Source organism: Anser anser, assembly GCF_964211835.1.
Source record: "Anser anser genome assembly, chromosome: 19".
Lineage (NCBI taxonomy): Eukaryota > Metazoa > Chordata > Aves > Anseriformes > Anatidae > Anser > Anser anser.
This window is the reverse complement of record NC_139740.1, coordinates 8,199,827-8,218,921: the sequence shown is the minus strand read 5'-3', so window position 1 is coordinate 8,218,921 and position 19,095 is coordinate 8,199,827. Positions and strand designations below refer to the sequence as shown.

The window sequence follows — 19,095 nt, the reverse complement described above, 5'->3', positions numbered from 1 at the left end:
TTTGGGGACTTGGATTTGCTGTGGGGAGTCTGGTCTGGAAGGACTTGGAATGAAAGTTTGGTTTCAGGAACATCAGCCTCGTATCCCTTTGGAGCAATAGCTGTTGGTGTATATTGTAAAGCGGTGTATCTACGTGTGATGCTAAATAACCCCCTGCTCCATCTGTACCTGCAGTTTTCATATCCATCACCCACGTCCATCGCACCAAGCCACTGTGGAAGAAGAGCCCCCTCTCCAACCGGTGGTGGACGCTCACTGTGGCTGTCGTGTGAGTATCCCCGGGCCCTGATGCGGCGCTCGGCAGTGCGGAGGGGAGGAGGGCTGTAGGTCCTCCAGCACCAGTTTGCTGGCGCTGAGGAAAACGATAATGCGTGGCAAGGGCATTGTTGAACCTCACACAGGTGAAGCATCCCTGTTGTAAAGTCAGGGGCGGTACGTCTGGGCCTGAGCCCTGGTCTGCAGATCCTGGGAAGCGTGTTCGCTCTGCTGAGACCTGCTGTGTCTGTCTATGATCTTAGATTGCTGGGGCAAGTGGCGCAGACTGTTCTGGACCTGAAACTCTGGGAAAATCTCAGTTCTCCATTGACCTTTAACTACGTTTCCATCTCCCCCGTCTCATGGCTCCTGGGTTTTCTTTCCTTGATCCTCGTGGTTATCATCAACGAGATTGTCAAGCTGCACGAAATCAGGTATGGGGGTGGTAGGGAAGATGGAGACAAAGGGCGGGAGCCTCACTGCAGCCTGGCCTTGAGCTGCAGAGAAATAATGCACAGGGATCAGGGTGGGGAATAAAAAGGAAAAGATGATTGCATTGTGTAAATCACCTGGCTATTGTGTGCAAGCTCATGTTCCACCTCTCCGGGAGGAAGCGCAGGGGAGGAAAGAGGGTCAGGGGAGGGCAGGGGCAGTGATTGGGAGCAGGAAGGGAGACCGAAATTTCCTTATCTCCCTCCAATGAGGAGGAGACAGCCAAGGTCTGTGAAATACCAGTACGGCTTGGAGAGGGCTGTTCTCTCCATCTTGTCCCAGGAGGACAGGGAGGCATTGAATCACAGTGGAGGAAATACGTCTTCCCACAGTGCCTGAACTGTGGGACTCATTTTCACGGGAAGTGGCCGAAGCCAAGAATTCGTAGCAGGCAAAGTGACTGGCTGTTCTAGCACAGGGAGCAGCCGGAGCTGGGAGTTAACGCTAATGAGCATGGATTGAGGAAAGGGGGCTGGTGAGGAAAGGCAGTGGGGGTTACAGGGAACCTTGATGGGGACAGAGCCCTCATCTCTGTTCCTGGGAGGGGTTTCTGGGCCTTTCTCCGCTGCATCTGGTGGCCTTGGATATAGGACTTGGCTGGATGTGGTAGGTGTGAGACGATGGATTGCTCTCTGGATTTGATTCTCCTCTCAGGGTGCCAGAGGGCCCAGGTGAGGGGCTTCTCTGCTTCTCAGGGCTCAGGAACCAGAGTGGGGCAGCTTTACCTGCCTTTCGCCGCTCCACATACTGACTCTGCTCTCTCCTGTCTCCTCCAGGGTCCGGGTGCGTTACCAGAAGAGGCAGAAGTTGCAGTTTGAAACAAAGCTGGGGATGAATTCTCCATTTTAAAACCTGCCAACTTGAGTTCCCTGGGGCCAGGGGCAGACAGACACATCCTGCGCTGGGAGAGCGGCTGCACCAAAGGCTCAGGGAGTTTCTTTCACACATGCAAACCAGACGGCCTCCTTGCAAAACTGCATCAGCACCTTCCTTCCTGGGGGCCCCAGGCAGGGCACTGCCGTCAGGATCCCCCAGCAGGTATGCAGCCCCTCCCTGGCCTGCCAGGGTGCTCTCAAGGGAGCCTGCAAGCTCTGGTGGCTGTTCAGGCTGCTCTTCCTTATTTATTTATTACTAGAGGTTTTTGTTAGTATCATGGTGATGCTGAATTCAAGTGACTCCTCCCCTCTGTGTGAGCAGATGGGTTTCCTTGACCTGGCAGGAAAATCTGGGGCCAGAAGGGGAGGCGTAGGGCTGCTGAGGCCAGAGATTTTTATTGAAACCCATTTTTTTCCTTCTCTGCCTGCTTTCCTGGATGATGTGCATGTGCATGCTTGCGCGTGCCCTCACCTACCTCCGTCAGCCATCTCTCCTGCACCTCCAGGAGCGCTAGGTGCCAGGTGAGGGCTGGAGCTCACATTCCCAAAGGGACGCTGGAAGGGGTCTTTGGCACCACGCTGGAAAAGCCCCACGATAGCCAGCTTGTGCCAGGCCTGCCCTCTAGCGTTGTTGCTGTAGCCACGTGCCAGCTGCCGAGTACTTCAAGAGAAGGATGAGACAGGGCTTTAAGGAAAACTGTCTGCATTTGACCCTGCTTCCAAGGTGCACAGGGAATCAGGAGGACAGCTCTGCCTGCTTGCATGGCCCAGCTTCCTCCAGCCCTGCTGATCCAGCCCGTGTATGCTTTAACAGCCCCCAGAGAGGTAGGGTTGTAACTGTCCTCATTTTTGTGATTTGAATTGCTGTTCTGCTTCAGTAAAATGCCTGCTTGAGAAGGCCACGGCAATGTTTGTAGCTACAGAGAAAACCTAAGACCTGCCTACCCCTGCCGTGGAGGGAGGGAGATGTCTTTCCATCTGCATCTTGCAGCTGTGACTAACACGGAGCTGGTGGATGGCTCCTTTCCCAGCCCGGGACCCTGCTGCATCCAGTACCTGCTCTCCAGGGCACAGGGAAGCCCCCCTCGTCATGCCTTTCTGTGCTAGTGTTCGGAACTCTCCCCTTCATGCTTCTGCCCTCCTAGCTGTTACCTGTTTTTCTGGAGGTCCCTTCTTCCTTTGACCTTTCACTGAGGGCTCTGTAACCCACGGTTTGCCCCAGTGCAGCACACGTGCTCCTGTACAGACCCCAGCTGTACTGGGAACACTGGTGCTGTTGAGGGCTGACGCTTGGGGGCCAAACAGGAGCGCACAGGCTTGGCTACCAGAATATTTGCAGCTCATGGGAGATGCTGACTCTCTCCCTAGTTTTAAAAACTGGCTAAACCTGACAAATCCTGGCACTGTTTTTGCTTCCCATATTAACACTAAATACACGGCTGTTGTTTCCCTTTGGTGTCCGAGGCTAAGAAGTGGCTGCTGGGCCTTCCTGGCAGGCAGGGAGCTGGACGGGAACCCCAGCCCTACCTGCTGCTCCACCTCGTCTTCCTTCCATTTCAGCAAATGCAGGGAGGATGCACACTGCGTGTCTAAGCAATACCCTTCTCGCTGTGGGTCTGGTAGGAGCGTGGAGCAGGGGTAGGGCCAGTCTCTGTGCTCTGGGGACAGAGGGGGGCTGCTGGAGGGGGCCAGGTGCGGCTGTCTGGAGACCTGGGCCCTGTTTCTACAGCTGGAGAGCAGCCGTTTGGGCTCTGCTGCTGGCAGGGCTGCGTGGGGGGAGCCAGGCAGGGTTGGGAGCCAGGTGCTCACTGGGGAAAGGCAGGGCTGCCCTCCTGCAACGCAGCAATACCAGGCCAGTCCTGCTGGCAGTGGGTCTGCTCACCTCTGCCAGCTGGGCTGAGCTCTTCCCTCGCTCCTTACAGGTCCGCAGGGCTGCCTGGCTCAGGGAGAACACGCTGCATTTCTCAGTCGCACTTAACTCACTGCGTGCCAGCTGCAGATCTGTTATCACTGGCACTTGAGAAACCAGCTTGTCTTTCTGATGCCAGCGTTGGCTGGCAAGTGGGACACGATCTCCTCCGTGGCCAAGCTGAGCTGCAGCCAGCGGCAGCGCCAAGCTGCTCACTGCTATCCCCGCGGGGCAGCTTTCCCCCTGACCTAGCTCTTGCTTTGTGCCACTTAACTGTTGTAGGTGATAAAAGGCAGCAGCTACCAGGGCTTCCTGCTGGCCACACCTTCCTCTAGAGGAGGCAACTCCAAGGTTTCCTTCTCTGGGTTATCACAAACGTTTATTTTCCTGCACCCTCCTTCCCGTGTTAGACTTGGAGGGAGCCAAGGCGTAGGAACGGAGCCTTTTGGATGGTCTCGCCATTGCCACCCTTCCCTCCGCCAGTGAGGCACCTGAGGACCAGGGTGAACGGCTTCAGTAAGAAGTTTCCTACATCGAGATGTTTTTAAATGGTGTATATTTTATATTAAAATTTTTGGGATGTATGTAAAAATATTTGATTTGTATTAAAACTTGTATAAAAAAAAAAGCAAACCCTAACCCGCACACATCCACTGTATGAACGGCAATAAACGACTGTCTTGGTAACACGCCCCGTGAGAGTGGGAGGGAGTTTGCACCCAGCAGAGCGAGGAGGTAAAAATGTGTTTGTTGGTCATGGCACAGGTAACGGGGCTCACCTCTGGGGCAGCAGCACAGCCTGAGAGCTGGATTCTCCTGGAATCTGATCCTGGTGCTTTCTGCCAGTTTCTGCCCAGCCTTGGGCAAATGTGCAGCCCTGCAGGCCCCTGCCCACAGAGTAACTTCTCACTCACCTCCTGCCTCCCTGATCCCAGGCACAGCGCGTGTGGTTGCTCTGATGGTCGCTGCCGACTGCTTCGGTTGCGGCAGGCGGCGCGTTGGAGCCTCGGGATGAAGGGCTCGGGGGTGAGCTGCCACAGGCACTGGGAGCACTGGAGAAAAACAGCGGCGAGACGAGGAGGCCTGGGCTGCTAGTCCCGAGCAAAGCAGGACCCAAAGCTGGGCAGAGGGGCACGGAAGGCAGTGCCGGTCTCCAGCACGCTCACCACACGTTACTGTGACAGTAAGGCTCAGACTGAGCATTAACCTCGCTAGAGGCGACAGCAGAACTCTTACCAGGGAGATTATCTGAGGAAACTCAGATCTTAAGCGCTCAAGGGGCAGGATAAAGCTGATCCTTGGTGAACTTCAGACAGAGCAGGAGACAAGCTCGTATGATTTGACACGAAGGAGACAACTAGGCAGAACTATCAAAAGGGTAAAATACGCCCCACTGTTTAATAGAATTTAGTCTTAATGGATGTTAGTGGAAAACAAAACACATGATCAACACAAACAGAGCAGATGGTTTAAAATCTGTTGTCAGTCTGGTGATTACGTGGGCTATTTTTTCCCCTCACTGTCTTGCTGCACGGAGCAGGTGCAGCCAGGGTCAGTTAGTCCCAGTTGCAGTGTACATAACTTACACACCATACAGTAGCTTCAAAATAGAGATCTAGAGCTTAAAAAATAGGCATTCTTCTGCAAAACAAATGTTTAATTCCCTTATTGACAATGAGAGCAGCGTGATGTTGCCCTCAGGTGGCTCAGACAGCGACAGCTCCACCCCAGTGTCCTCTTATCCCTGACCCTAGAGTACAAGACTTGCAGTTCTGGTTAGTAAATATATATAATAAATCACATTTAAAATATATACATTGGCCTTTAAAAAAACATTTACAGTTTTATCAACATTGGAAAAAAATAACTGGGTTTGCCCCAGATTGACTTGTGAGAATAAAAATCAGTTTTAAAAGGTTTCTGCAAACCTTTCGTTAAAGTGCCACTGGTTGGAGCTATTTTAAAAAGTCAGGTCCATGGCGTAGCACTTGCCTGTCGGACACGGTCATTTAAATACACGCAATGTGATGTATAAAACAGAGCAACCAACTGGCCAGGATAGAGGTGTCTTAATCGCCTCAAACTGACCTCAAGTCCCAGCCAATGATTTTATTTTCTTTTTTTTTCAGGGATTTTTCATCTGTGCTTTTCAGCCCAAAGCCAGGCTGGCGCCTCCCACCGGCTGGGCCCGTGGCACAGCCGCTGCTGGTGAGCCCTGGGGACCCCTCCAGGCGGGCTCTGCTCCTTTCTCAGTGCAGGGAGCAAGGGGCTGCGAGCAGGCAAAGTCAGTCACAAACTCCCCAAAGGGCTGGGGAGCGCCCGCCTCTTTGGCCACCTTCTCCCTTTCCAGTTTGGTTTTGTGCGGGTGATTTTTTTTAAAAAGGGTAAGGGTTGGATTTCTTTTTTTTCCCTTCGTCTGGAATTTTTGTAACAAATGGCCCTTCAGTACAATCTTAGGTTCCCTTCTGGTGCTCTGATGCTTTCATTTGCTTGGCATGCCGAGTGCAAGCCAAGTTCGGGGCTCTTGGACATATTTAGACATGCACTACTAAACAGATCCTGCTAGAGAAATCTGTCTTCAAGCTATGCAGCCGTTCCTACTGCTTGGATGCAATGAGCTATCACTGCTGTTCCCCTGCTGCAGCCACGGGGCTGTGACTGCATCCAGCGCGTATTTACAGTAGCTGTTGCTGAGCTGAACTCACCCCGTGGATGCGGGGTCACCTCTCCCGCTGGGTTTTAGTGCTGCGAGGAAGCATCGTGCGCGGTCCCAAACGCTGCCACCGCCTAGCGACGTTCAGGGCTGGGTTTGTGCCAGCACCTCCCTGCAGGGAGGGGCAGTGGGAAAAGGGGGCCACCCCCCAAAAAAAAGGGAAATAGGGGAGGGGAAAAAAAAACACACAAAAACCAAAAACCCCACTAACCACTCTGCTGCTTCTTCCCTGGAAGCACTGGGGCTGGCAGTTTGTGCAGGCACAGTGTCAGCAGAGGGCAGCCTCCGTATAGCAGCGCGATCCAGCTGGACGCACGGACACACAGCCGTGGGCGGCCTTCGGCGCTGCGCAGCCATCCTGCGAGGACCCTGCAGGACCTCGGCGCTGCGGGAGGGTGCAGGTAGCCCCCCGCGTCCCGCAGCTCTGCAGGCTGTGCCAGCCCCCTCCTGAGGGGCTGTGGGTCCCACCGAGGGATTTCGATCCGCTCAGATTACACGCTGCCTGACGCTGATGCGTTTGGAAAAGCAACAAAAAAAGCAGGAAGGTTCCTTCTCACTCCGTAAGCTGCCAAATCGCAACAAGCCCTGTCTTCTTTTAGCTGCTGTCAGGCCCTGCCGGGGCTGGGATCTGCTCAGTAAATAGCCAGCTCCGTGGCGGCTGCCCAGGGAGGTCTTTCCTTTGACACATTGTTGGCAGGGGATAAATAATAAGAGGCAGGACTCGGCAATGCAGTGTGGAAAGAAAAAGGTCCCTTGTGGAGGCTCCTCAGCGCTGTGCGAGGCAGCGAGGGCTTCTCCGCGGCCTCCGGGACCACATGCGCGGCCCCTCTGGGCTCCCATCCTGCTGCCAGTCTGGTGGGAAACACCTGACCCCCGCGGCTGTGCCGGAGCGTGTGACACGGAGCCGGGTGGCTCTGGGGCCGGTGACACGGGGCGGGTGAGGAGGGGCAGCCACGTTCCCGGCCACGGTGCAAAGTGCAGGGAGGGAGGCGGCTGGAGAGACCTGGAGGCACCAAGCGGTGCTGGATCCGCTCTCCCCCCATCACGACGGGCACTGGCAGAGCAGCCGGAGGCGGGGAAGGGAAGGAGGGAGCAAGCCTCAGTCCAGCATTGCATCCAGCTGGTCGGCCAGATCATCGAACATGTTGCTGATGTCCTCCAGGATGTTCTTGGCCGAGTGCACGGCCCCGGGGGGGCTGGGGAGGGAAGGGAGAGATGGTTAAATGCTGCCCCAATGCTTGAGGTGCCGTTGGGCAGGGGCAGGCAGGCGGGACCCAACCCTCCCGGTCACAGCTGGGCTGGAGCACGCGCATCCTGGTGGGTCGCGGGCACGTGGTGGCCGCGTGCAGGTGGCTGCAGCCCGTGCTCGGTCCTTGGGGCTGCCTGGGAACCCGCTGCTGCCTGCCAGGGCTGGAGGCCCCCAGCCCTTTGCCTGCCCCCGCTGGGGGCTCCCCAGTTCCACTCCCCAGGATCTCACCCCAGCATTTTCCTCTCCCCCAGCGCCACCTCACCTCTCCACCTCCTCCGCTGTGATCTTCTTCTCGGCTGCCTGCAGCGCAGCAGCCAGGGTGGAGTTGGTGTGCTCCAGCCGCTGCTGGACCAGGGCGGCCCCCGGGGCAGTGGCCAAAGGCTTCGCCGACACCTTGCTGCTTGCCTCCAGCGTCAGAGGGCTGGGAGCAGCCAGGGACCCGACCACATCCGGCACCGCCTCAGGGGCTGCCCAGGGAGTGACGGTGTGGCGGGAGGGCTGCAGGACCTGCTGGTAGATGGTCTTGGGCCCGGAGAACACCAGCTTGGTGGACGCCACTGAGGTGTGCTTGGCAGGGACGTCTGCAAGGGAAGAAGCCTCGTGGCACGTGGTGGCACGGGTTGCCCTTGCCTCCTGGCCAGCTGGGGATGCTGTCCTGACCCAGCAGGGGAAGGAGGGAGCCTCGGGCCCTGCCACTGCCAAAGAGAGACCCTCCCAAGCCCCCGTACCTGGAGCAGGTGTCCTCACCACGGCAGTGCCGAGCAGCTCCGTGGGGCTGGGGGCTTTGGTGGGGCTCGGTGTCTTCTTGATCCCCTTCTCCAGTGACAAGATGCTCTTCTCTATCTCGGCAATCCTGAACTCCACATTGTCATCGTCAAAGGTGTCTCCAGCCAGCCCGGCCCGTGGTGCCAGCCCCTGCGTGGTGGGGCCCACGATGCTCACAGCTTGGGCCTGGGCGTACTGGGGCGCGGGGCTGCCGCCCGCCTCCGCCTGCCCTGCCAGGCTGAATGCCTTCAGCACAGCCTGCAGAGGCTCCCGCTCCTTGAAGCGGGGCCGGCGCTTCACCGTGTCCGACTCGGTGAGGTTGAACTCCAGCACGGGCGGCTCCTTGGTGGCAGCAGGTGCTGCCGGCTCCTTCCCAGCAGAGCACGGGGGCTCTGCAGGCTGGGAACTGGGCTCTGCATCCTGCACTGCAGCGTCAGCCTTGGGGTGCCCAGCAGGCTTCGGACGCTGCTTGATGGTTAAGTTGCCTTCTTCTGCAAAGGGGATGCACTCGCTGGAGCTGTTCTGGGAAGATGAAGAGACGTCAGGCTTGGCCTCCTCCTCCGTGTCTGAGCAGGCGTCCTCCCGCCCGACCTGCACAGCCTCCGTCATGGGAGCGCTGGGCTCACTCAATGTCCGTCTCCGTGGTTTGCTGCCCTCAAAGGCGTCCCTGCCAGCGTCAGCAAGCACAGTGCTGCCGGTATCACCGCCATCGTAGGACCGATCGTCCACACTGGCCCTGGAGAGAGAGTCCTGAGCCACATGCAGCGGTTTCGGAGCCAGGAGGGGCTTGGGTGGGCTTGCCCCGGGTGTCCCCTCCAGTGCAGCTGCCAGGCTCCTCACTGTCCTGCTGCGACTGGTGTCACCGGGGCTGGCACCAGCATCGGCCATGTCCTGGGGGACTGGAGACTGCTGCTCGGGGTCGGGGGGCTGCTCGCCGTTTGCCTCGGTGGCGGGGGTGCTGGAGACGGAACTGAGACGCTTGGGAGGCGGCGGCGGGGGTCCCTTGCGCTTGGCCCGGATGGCGAAGGATTGGCTGCGGGTCACCTTGGCCTCCGCCTGCAGGCAGGCCCGTGGCATCTGGCTGCGGCCCGGCCGCCGCGTCAGGGTGGCATAGGAGCCCAGGGTGCTGGTGGGCACCCCCTCCTCTTCTTCGTGCTCTCCATCTGACAGCGCGTAGCGGTTCAGGCTGTGCGACCGCTTCTTGTACTTGAAGCCTTCGCCCCCGTTGTGCTGCTCCCCTGCCTGCCAGGTGCCCGGGGCCGCGGCAGCCTTGGGTGGCTCGGTGGGGCTGCACTGGCTGTGCAGGTAGGAGAAAGCTTTTTGGGCTGATGTCTGCAGGCTGCTCTTCTGCCCAGAAGGGAAGGAGGGGTAGGGGTGCACCAGGGTCTTGGGCTGTTCAGCCCCCAGGAGGGAAGGGGCCGTGGGAGACTTCAAGGAGACGTGTGGGTACATGAAGACATACGGGGCCGTTGCCTTGCTGGGGGTCTGGGGAGGGGTACAAGGGGTGACTGCTGGTGGCCCTGCAGGGCCAGCACCTTTCTGAGCCGTTGGCCGTGCGTACTGATCCGTGCCTTCAGGCAGGTTCCTCTCCTTGAGAGGGCTGCCCCCGCTGCCGTTGGTGTAGCCGTTCAGCCCCTCGGGGGAGACGAGCTTCCCAAAGGGCTCGGGGCTGGGCCGTCCCGGCAGGCTGGCCGGGCTCTCCTTGCTGCGGGGTGGCGCGCAGGACTGCCCGCTGCTGCTGCTGCTCTCCCCGCTGCCCAGGCTCTCCTGCGAGGGGCTGGAGAGGTGCCGGGACAAAACATTGTCCTGCGAGTGCCCTGAACCCCGGGACCGCACCCCGATGCTCTCCTGGCTCCGCGACATTCCCTGGCTGTTCTTGATGCTGAGCGTCTCATGGCAGCTGTTGGACATGGCTGTCTGGAGCTCGTAGCTGAGCTCGCTGTCCTGGAATGTTGTCATTTTGGGAGTGTGTGGGGACTGGCATTCCCCATTCTCCAGTGACTCAATGGTGACAATGTCCAGGGCACCAGGGACTTTGCGTCTTGCCAGGGTGGCTTCCGCTTGGTTGAGGCTTTTGCGGAGGTCTCTGAGCTTCTTGACAGCCAGCATGATCTTCTTCTGGTGGCCTGTGGGAGAGTGGCAAGAGGAAAGGGGCATTAAGTTGGCTCCGATCCTACAAGGCCTCTTGGCCAAGAAAAGCCACAGTCATGTCACCAACCAGGGCAAAGACATCCACGTTATCCAAACCCTGCATATGGGAGGAGACAAACCACCACCAACGTCCACTCGGCTCAGCCTGGCTCCAGCCTGCCCAGGGCAGTCCTTGGGGATGGCCCTGAACTGCCCTTTCTGGGTCACAGGACAGGCCCGAGGGACGTCAGGGCACGGGGACCTGGTCAGGAGACTTGGCCGCCTTGGGCCACCCCAGCACCGCAGCAGGGACTCACCCAGTTTGTTGATGCCAATCTCTTGCAGATCCTCCCAGGTCAGGTCCGTCACGATGGTGATGGAGTCGTAGCCGTTGTTCACCAGCTTTTTGTGGTACTGGGGCAACCCAATGGCACTGAGCCAATCCATCAGATCAGCCTGCAACGAGCACGGAGATGCTGCCGTGAGCAGCAAGGGACAGGCGGTGCCTTCATCCATCCCCTCCCTGCCCCTGGCCCCGAGCCTGCTTTTTTGGGGTCTCTCTGGACGCTTCAGAGCTCATTTACTTATAGGCAGCCCCCATCCTGTCCTGGGGGACGCAGCTCTGAGAAAAGAGGGTGCCACAGACCAAAGCCCCGGTGCCAGGGACTCACCGGGATGTAGTTGGGCAGCCACTCGGCAATGCTGAGCTGCCCGATCTCAGTGGAGATCTTCTTCCTGTGGCCTGGTTTGGTCACGCCGATGGCTGTCAGATCCTAACACAAGCAGAGCGGGGCTGCAGTCAGCAGCGGCACGGGGAGCGCGGAGCAGTGGGCGCCCACTGCCGGCAGCTCAGGGGGTGCAGGCCAGCAGGGAAGGACCTGCCTTACCTCGGGGGTCATGCGGCTGATGGTGGGGACATCGTAGCCGGCATTGAGGAAGTTGGCAGTGTACGACTCAAGCTGGAACTCCCTCAGCCAGTTGTAAATGGCTTCTGCGTCCTGGGGAGAGGACGAGGCAAAGAGCAGCCTGTGACTGTGGCTGCAGGGCTTGGAAGTACCTGACTGCTTGGGGCACAACGACAGGACCTTCTTGGGCAAGACCCACTTGGCCCCAGCATCCCCAAGACCCAGTCCCATGTGCCCAGAGCAGAAAGAGCTGGGCTGAGAACCCCAAACATTGCCCTCCCACCCTGCACGCCGCTGACCCAGTTACCTTCCCCTCCAGGAGCTGCTCAGGCCGCAAGAACTGGTGGGAGAAGACCCTGTCTCCAGGGGGACAGTTGCCAGGGGTCTGGTGGCCTGGGGGCCCTGGCAGAGAGGACAGGAGAGAAGAGAGTGTCACGGGGGGACCTGGGCACTGAGCAGCCCCCAGGGCTGGGGGACAGCTGTCCCCAAGGCCCCATGGTGCTGGGATATCCCTCACCTGCTGTGGAAGTCAACTGCCCATTGCGTGGCTCCGATCCCAAAAGGTGTTGTTGGAGGTCGTCGCCAGTGGAGGGCAGCGGCTGGGGAGAGGAAGAGTGAGGAGGGGAGGGACATCCCTCCCGAGAGGGCCCTGTCCCCAGGGGGTCTGCCCTGCACCCCTGGGAGCTCAGCACAGCATTACGGCATTACCCAGCAAAGGGCTGGCCCCTAGTGAGAGATCAGGGCAGGATTTGGCCCAGGGCCCTTTTTATCCTCTCAGGTGACACAGGATGAGGTGAAGATGTTACACGGGACGAACCACAGCCTCAGACCCTCTCCAAGGGTCCAGAGCTGTGCTGCTGGGGCAGCCAGGAGACTCCAGCCCCAGGAACATTCCCCCGCTGAGTCCCAGCAGCAAATGCATGCTTGGTGGGGGGCGCTCAGCTCCTGCGGCCCCCCTCCTTGCCAGGAGGTGCAGGGAGTTACAGGAACGTGCTGGGCCCCATTGCCACCACATCAGGTGGAGCTGGGGGAGCAACGTGTGGGGAGCAGGGGCTGGCACCTACCCTGGCATTCTCGATGAGGATGCTGGTGCTCTGCCCGTTGGTGCCCTCGGTGCTCTGGCCGCTGCCGGCACTGCGGATGCTGCCGATGCTGCCCTCGCTGCCCACGCTGTTCCTGTCTCCTGCTACTCAGGACAGAAGGGGAGGTCATCAGCAGTGCCCCAGGACTGGTGCTGACACAGGGCACAGAGGTCCCCAGCAGGGACCCGAATGCCAGCAGTGACACCAGTAAAAAACAGCCTCCCACGAGATCCTTCCAGCCACAGAGCATGCATCAGTCCCTCCCGGCACACACAGCACAGACAGGGTGACCTCAGCTGGCAAGGGACGCACAAAGGGGAAATGGGATCTGGGGACACGGCCACGGATTCCAGCAGGGAAGGGGCTGCTCTGCGGGCTCCCCTAAACTCCCTTGCCCTGTGGCTGCTCCCTCTTGTCTGGCTGCTTTCCTGCCGGGAGGTGGAAGGAAAGTGTTCCCCGCGTCCCCTGCGCAGGCAGGGCTGGGGACAGGGGAAGGTCCCCGGCCCCTCTCCCTCCCCAGCCCCACCCCTGACCTGAGCTGTCAGGGCCCGGAGCCGTCCGGGTTAGGGTGAGGTGGCCATAGGGTGCTGGGATGCTTGGGGCTGCCTGCTGCGGACATTCGTCGGGGAGGTGCTGCAGCCCGCCGGGGGGTGCCGTGAGGGCCCCGGGGGGGCCCTGGCGCTGGTGCGTGGGTGCCATGCGGGGGAGGATCATGCCTGCATTCAAAGACAAAACACGCGTGGTCAGAGCTTGTGCAGGAGGCGGCAAGGGGGGGTATCTGAGTCTCGAACCCCAAAACTTCCACCCCACTGGTCATACGACCCCCTGTGCCCACCAGAATCCTTTCTTTCCCCGCCCCCTAGCTAGCCGGTGCGACAGGGACCTGTCCTGTGGGAAGGGCTGGACAGGGTGAGATGGTTTCACACCAGGACAACGCACCCAGGAGGGCCACTGACCTGTTCGTTTGCTGATGACTTCGGCAATGGAGGGGGGGAAGTACCCGACGCGATCGGTGCCCTTCTGAGTGTCGTGGATGTGCCCCTTCCATCGCCCATCGGGATGCTGCTCCAGGACCTGCCGTGGGGATGAGGAGGACAGGGCTGGTACCAGGCAGCGGCGGGGACAGGGGACAGGGAGTGGGGAGCAGCCTCACCGTGATGACATCTCCTGCCCGGACATTGAGAGCAGTTGGGTCGTGGAGGTTCCAAAAATCCTTCAAAGCTCGGACCTTCAGGATTCCTGATGCCTCTGAAGACAAGGGATGGAGGGAAGAAAAAAGGTGCCAGAGCACAGCGGGGCAAGAGAGAGGTTTGGGAAAGGTGGGAGGAGAAAATGAAGAGAAAGGAGAGGGGAGAAGAGAACATTAATACTGCAGGAAGGACTCGATCTCTGGGGATTGCTGGCACAGAGAATGGGAGCGTACACGATGGGACTGAGATACCGACACTTGCAGCTCGGCTGTTTTAGGGCTGTTAGGGGGAGCTGGGAGCACGGGGCAGGTCACGTTAGGGAGAAGTCCCCCTCCGTTCCAGGCAGGGCCTGGCCACAAACAGGCCCCATCTCACCTCTCAGCAGCTGCTTGATGTCCTTGCTGGCGTGCGAGGTGGTGAACTGGTTCACGATGTCCAGTGCCGTCTGGTTGTAGGTGTTCCTGATGTTCACGTCAACGCCGCCCTGCCCAGGAGGGGACGCGGTTAGCGCCAGAGCCTGCAGCAGCAGCAGCCACCCCACGGGGGGTGGAGAGACCGAGGGGATGGGAAGGAGGTGAAGGCCAAACCTGAGAGGTTTGTCCCCTGGTGCTCACCTCCAGCAGCAATCGCACAACCTCTGTTTTGCCATAGAGCGCAGCTTCGTGCAGGGCTGTGCCCGTCTTCGTCTGCTTGTTGATCTCAATCCCAGCCTTCAGCAGCTGCCTGAAATCGAGGAGGGAAAGGCATGAACGGGAGGCCACACGGATAGGGGTCAGGGGATCAGCTGCCTTGCAATGGGAACGGGACAGCCCTCTGCACCGCTGAGGCTTTGGGGATGAGCCCCCAAAGCCTGTAACAGGGATGAGGGTTTAGGAGGACGCAGGACAGAAGACATGATGTTGTTTTGGCATCGGGCAGTGCCAGGGGCTGGCGGGGGTTACCTGATGATCTCCTTGTGCCCATTCTTGGCTGCTAGGTGCAGCGGGGTGGTGTAGTTGGGGTCGGTCGCGTCCTTGGACTGTCCCTCCAGCAGGGCGACACACAGATGGCTGTTCAGCAGCAGCTGGGCCACCTGCACAGGGCACAGGGGTAGGGCACAAGGGTGAGCAGAGGTGTAGGTGTCCCCGTCACAACATCCCAGCACGGGGCTCAAGCTTGCTGCTGCCACGGCCGACTGTGTGCTCCCTATCACACCATTCCCGTCCATCCCACGGCCCCAGGGCTTGGCGGGGCCCAGACAGAGCTTGGCAGGGGCCACGCTGTTGTGAGGGGCTGGAGAAGGTCAGCACAGCCAGAAATAGTCTTCCCATAATCAGGCTTTTCAGACCAAGCCCTAAAAAACTTCAGTCTCTCCAAGCCCAGAGCGACTCTCAGCATCGCAGGGCAGCCCAAAGGCACAGAGGAGTTATTTTTACTGCCCTGTTTATAGCTGCAGATATTATAGATACTCCAGAAATGGAAATATGCCCCTGCTCCCCTCCCTGGTGGGGGCACGAGACAGTCTGGCTGGCCGCACGCCAGCCCAGCCCCACGGCGTTGGCTCGGCTGGGGTCTCCGGGGCATGGGGAGGCCCCGTCCCCACAAACCACGCCGGGATCCTGAGCAGCTGAGCGGAGCTGGGCGCTCCGGGCTGGTGGGGATTAGTGAGCTCAGCCTGTCTGTGCTTAAATGGGAGCAAAGCTGGGGCGGGTGGGGGGAAGTTGCAGGGAACTGGGAGCTGGGACGCCCAGGTTCGCTGCTGCTGCCCTGCTGCGAGGCTTGGAGCAAAACCCGCAGCTCACGGGTTCAGGATCCGGCCTTGCCCAGCCATGGGAGGAGGCGGGTGCTGCTGCCAGGCTTTGGGGTTCGTGGCAGAGGGAGGGTGCTCACCTTCAACCGCCCGAACTCACAGGCCAGGTCCAGGGGGGTTTTCTTCGCTTTGTTGATGAGGCAGGGGTTGGACTGGTGCTGCAGCAGCATCTCTGACTGCGGGGGAGCAACGTGGTTATGGGGGGCTCAGCACCACCCTGTGTCTCTTCCTTCTCCTGCCCGGTGCGATGGGGTTCTACCCTCACCGGCAGGAGAGAGACCCCGCCGGGGTGGCACCGCCTCTCACTTACCACCTCGTAGTGGCCATACTGCGCCGAGAGGTGCAGCGGGATCTGCCCGTCCAGCGAGGCCATGTTGACAGAGGCAGCAGCGCGCAGCAGCACCCGCACCGGCTCCACGCGCCCCTGCCAGGCCGCGTAGTGCAAGGGGCGCATCCCTGCGGGCAGACAGGGCTCAGCAGGGCAGGATACGGCTCAGCCCCCTGGGGTCGCTCGGACGGCTGAGCCGGCTGCCAGAGACGCAGGGTGCAGCAGGGGGTCACCCCTTACCGTTGCTGTCCTTGATGTCCACGGTGGCCTGTGCCTCCAGCAGCAGCGAGATGAGGTCCAGGCTGCCGCCCAGGGCCGCATGGTGCAGCGCCGAGAACCTACGGCATAAGGCAGGGCTCGGCACTTGTCCCTGTAGCCCCTGCCTTGCATGGGGACACGCACCGGGGCGGCTCATGGCTACGTCCCTCCTGACTCTGCTCCAAACACAGCTCCCAAAGTCAGCCCGTGGGATTCCCCAGAGCAAAGAGGAGATAAAGCCCTCTGTGCTCTCCGTGCCCTCGGCCGTCCCTGCGCCGTCCCTTTGCCCGTGCCAGCAGGGATGCCGGGAGCCCACGGCACAGCGGGGGAGGCCGCCGGTAATGAATGAGGTCTGTGTCTCAGGGCTGTGAAAGGGGCCTGGCTGCCCAGCGTGCTCCCCCTGTGCTGTCACGTGAAGGGCTACGGCTCAGCACAGGGCTCTTGCACCACCGGGGAGGCTCCGAAGGGCTCGGCAGCCTCCCAGCCCCACACCGCCAACACAGCCCGACCAGCATGGCTCCCCTCCCGCCCCGCCGCCCCAGGGTATCCTCACATCCCTGCGGGGTCTCTGGGCTAACGGGAGGGCTGACTGCAGCAGGGAGGCCTGCTCCCTCTTCCAAACACAGCCGCTGCACCACCGAGGCCACGCCGAAACCTCCGGCCCAAAATAAGGACGTGGAGGGGAGGAAATCCCCCAGCCAGCCCTGGGGGCTGCACAAACACTCGCCCACCCCTTCTGAAGGACGAGGACACCGCCAGCAGCGTGGCTTTCCCGAGGGGCGCGCGGTGTGGCCCCACGTGCATGGGACTTGCCTCCCTGCCGCCCCCCTCCCCGCCCCCCAGGGAAGCCCAGCACACCCACCGGTGCTTTTTATAACCCAAACACCACATGTGGCCCTGCAGAGGGGAACGGACCCTTCGTGCACCAGCAGCCCTCCTGGAGCCGCCCGAACGCGAGCCCTGTGCCTTATCAGAATCAGATCATCGCTTCTATTATTACATTTTTTTTCTATTAAGCTCCATCTGCATAGTATTATTTTAAGACAGCCATCCTGCACATTTTCGACCCCCTGTTGGCCTGCTAGGACTCATCACTGACACCTCCTCCTCCAGAGTCCTCAGAAAGAAAACATGTAGAAATTAGGTACAACAATAATACATAAACCAGTGCTAATAACTTACAGGTCAGAGTTAATTCAATAAGAATAATGCGCTTATTTACTTTATGGGCCTTTGTGGTTTCCTTAACTCTCAGTACCAAGCTTATTAAGTGCCTGGATTTTGGAAGTGATGAGCTACACAAATATGCTGTGGTCACTTAGCAACCTCATCTTTTCTTTCTCTAACCCCCCGAATGAAGGGATTTTGCTCTTGGGATATTAAACACAGACACAAGCACGTGCATGCGCTGTGGCTGGATGGACGGCTGCTCCGCTCTGCGTTAACCAGCACTCAGCACACAGGGCACTGGCTGAGCACATTTTACACCCTTTTTTTACCCCCAGCCCTACAGAGGGGGATGCAGAAGTGCTTTAAGAAGAATTTTGTTGTTAAAGCACCCGCGCAAGATGGGCTGGGCGCAGCCCTTAGCTCAGATCCACGCAGGCTTTGGCTCTGCCTCTGTAGGGCTTGCCCTGGCTTCGTGAAGTGGCACTGCCTCGGGATACTGTTGTGTTTTCCAGGCTCAGCAGTTAACCTCAAAAGCTTTACGATACCCAGGCAGAACCAACTGGATGTTGAGGAGAGCTGCCCCGAGCAAACCCGTCCCCTCCTCTGTGCAAGCGCTGAGGCGGGAGGCGCCCAGCACCCAGCGGGGAGCACTCACCCGTCCGCATCCTGGTAGTTCACGTTCAGGCGCTTGGCAGATCCCAGGAGCTCTGCGGAGAAAAGAGGCGAAGGTCAGGGCGAGAGGCAGAGCCCCGCACCCCACAGGGCTGAATGGGAGCCCCCTTCCCGGTGCCCCGCACGAAGCACGTCCCGCGGCCACGCTGACCTCCCAGCGCGCAGAACAGCGCCTGCCCCATCCCCGCGACGGCTCCTCTCTCCTGCTCTGCTTTCGCCTCCACGATTCACCTCCACGGACCCTCTTGACGGGCCGAGCCCGCTCTAGCTCACTTCTCTTCCTCCCTCTGTCCTTCCTGCCCCATCTCTGCGCGCCCCCACGGCCCCGGGATGGGTCGGGACCCCGCAGCTCCTGCCAGCCTGCGAGGGGGGACGTCGCTTCCCTCCTTTTATAAGCAGCGGCACCCCAAAAGTGCTGAGCGGAGCCGTTTCGCCCCCCACTCGCTGTCCTCGCCTGCCGCAGCCGCCAAGGCCAGGCCCACAGACCACATGGCTGGCATTTTTACGGCACGGGCAGAGGCTGAAGCCTCCGGCCATGAATGCGAGGATTGTGCCACCTCGGACATCCCCAGCTCCTGCCCGTCCCTCCCCTCCTCTGCGGGGCCACTGAGCGGCGGAGGACGCTCACCCCACCCTCGTCACAGGCCCGTGCGCGCGCCCCCCGTCTCCCCGCTCCTTCCCGCAATTAATTCGAATGAATTCCTTCCTCCCACACAGAGAGGACGTTTTATTCTCAACCGAGGGGTTGAGAGCGGATTAACATCTCTGGAATTCATGTGCTAAGTAAAAAGGGAAAGAAAGGGAAAGGTATGCAGGGGGCAAGAAATGCGGCCGCTCCTCCTCTGCTTTTCCAGGCAGCCCCATCGCTGCTGAGCCAGGGAGGATTAAATGCTTTGCAAGGTTTGTGTCGTTCCCTACGGAAAATCAAAGTCTGGGAGCTGGGCTATCAGCCTGGGCTGAAGCAGCCACTCAAGCGCCGCTGAAATGTGGTGGGGTCCTGGGGAAGGAGCCACCTCCCCTGCAGCAGGGCAGGCCTGCGGGGCCGGTGCCGCAGCCCTCCTCTCTTCCTCCTCCTCCTCCTCCTCCCCTCTCTCCTCTCCCAGCCTCTCCGGCCCGTCTGGCACGCAGATCCCCCACGCAGCCGAGATGTGCCGCGCAGCCCCTCCGCCGGAAAGCAGAGCTGAAGAGGGGGCAGGCTCATTCATCATGCAAATGTATAATTAAAAGGAAACCAAGTAATGGTGCACGTTCATTACTGCAATTTAAAATGTTTTGTAAACAGCCTAATTAACTCCAAATGGGCTTTGAGTGGC

At 59.7% G+C, this 19,095-nt stretch overlaps 2 protein-coding genes across 13 annotated transcripts in view; one reads left to right on the top strand and one right to left on the bottom strand.

Moving 5' to 3' along the window:
- Positions 1-4,125, top strand: part of TMEM94 (transmembrane protein 94) — a 50,486-nt gene extending 46,361 nt beyond the window's left edge. For all 6 annotated transcript variants that reach the window (XM_083805596.1, XM_083805598.1, XM_083805597.1 and 3 more), the window contains 3 exons: positions 175-268; positions 519-689; positions 1,524-4,125. In XM_083805596.1, the coding sequence (XP_083661722.1) occupies positions 175-268; positions 519-689; positions 1,524-1,596 (338 nt within the window). In that variant the 3' untranslated portion in view covers positions 1,597-4,125. The remainder of the gene's footprint in view (positions 1-174; positions 269-518; positions 690-1,523) is intronic.
- A 774-nt stretch (positions 4,126-4,899) lies between these two features.
- Positions 4,900-19,095, bottom strand: part of CASKIN2 (CASK interacting protein 2) — a 34,544-nt gene continuing 20,348 nt past the window's right edge. For 3 of the 7 annotated variants that reach the window (XM_083805591.1, XM_083805590.1, XM_083805589.1), the window contains 18 exons: positions 17,766-17,817; positions 15,923-16,020; positions 15,665-15,810; positions 15,435-15,530; positions 14,507-14,637; positions 14,180-14,288; positions 13,941-14,049; positions 13,529-13,623; positions 13,332-13,449; positions 12,909-13,091; positions 12,358-12,479; positions 11,811-11,892; positions 11,601-11,695; positions 11,276-11,386; positions 11,060-11,161; positions 10,706-10,844; positions 7,756-10,384; positions 4,900-7,440 (listed from right to left, as the gene is read on the bottom strand). In XM_083805591.1, coding sequence (XP_083661717.1) covers positions 7,344-7,440; positions 7,756-10,384; positions 10,706-10,844; positions 11,060-11,161; positions 11,276-11,386; positions 11,601-11,695; positions 11,811-11,892; positions 12,358-12,479; positions 12,909-13,091; positions 13,332-13,449; positions 13,529-13,623; positions 13,941-14,049; positions 14,180-14,288; positions 14,507-14,637; positions 15,435-15,530; positions 15,665-15,810; positions 15,923-16,020; positions 17,766-17,817 — 4,514 coding nt within the window. In that variant the 3' untranslated portion in view covers positions 4,900-7,343. Of the gene's footprint in view, positions 7,441-7,755; positions 10,385-10,705; positions 10,845-11,059; positions 11,162-11,275; positions 11,387-11,600; positions 11,696-11,810; positions 11,893-12,357; positions 12,480-12,908; positions 13,092-13,331; positions 13,450-13,528; positions 13,624-13,940; positions 14,050-14,179; positions 14,289-14,506; positions 14,638-15,434; positions 15,531-15,664; positions 15,811-15,922; positions 16,021-17,765; positions 17,818-17,933; positions 18,146-19,095 lie in introns of those variants that run through there. The other 4 variants (XM_083805594.1, XM_083805593.1, XM_083805592.1 and 1 more) reach the window with 4 other exon arrangements.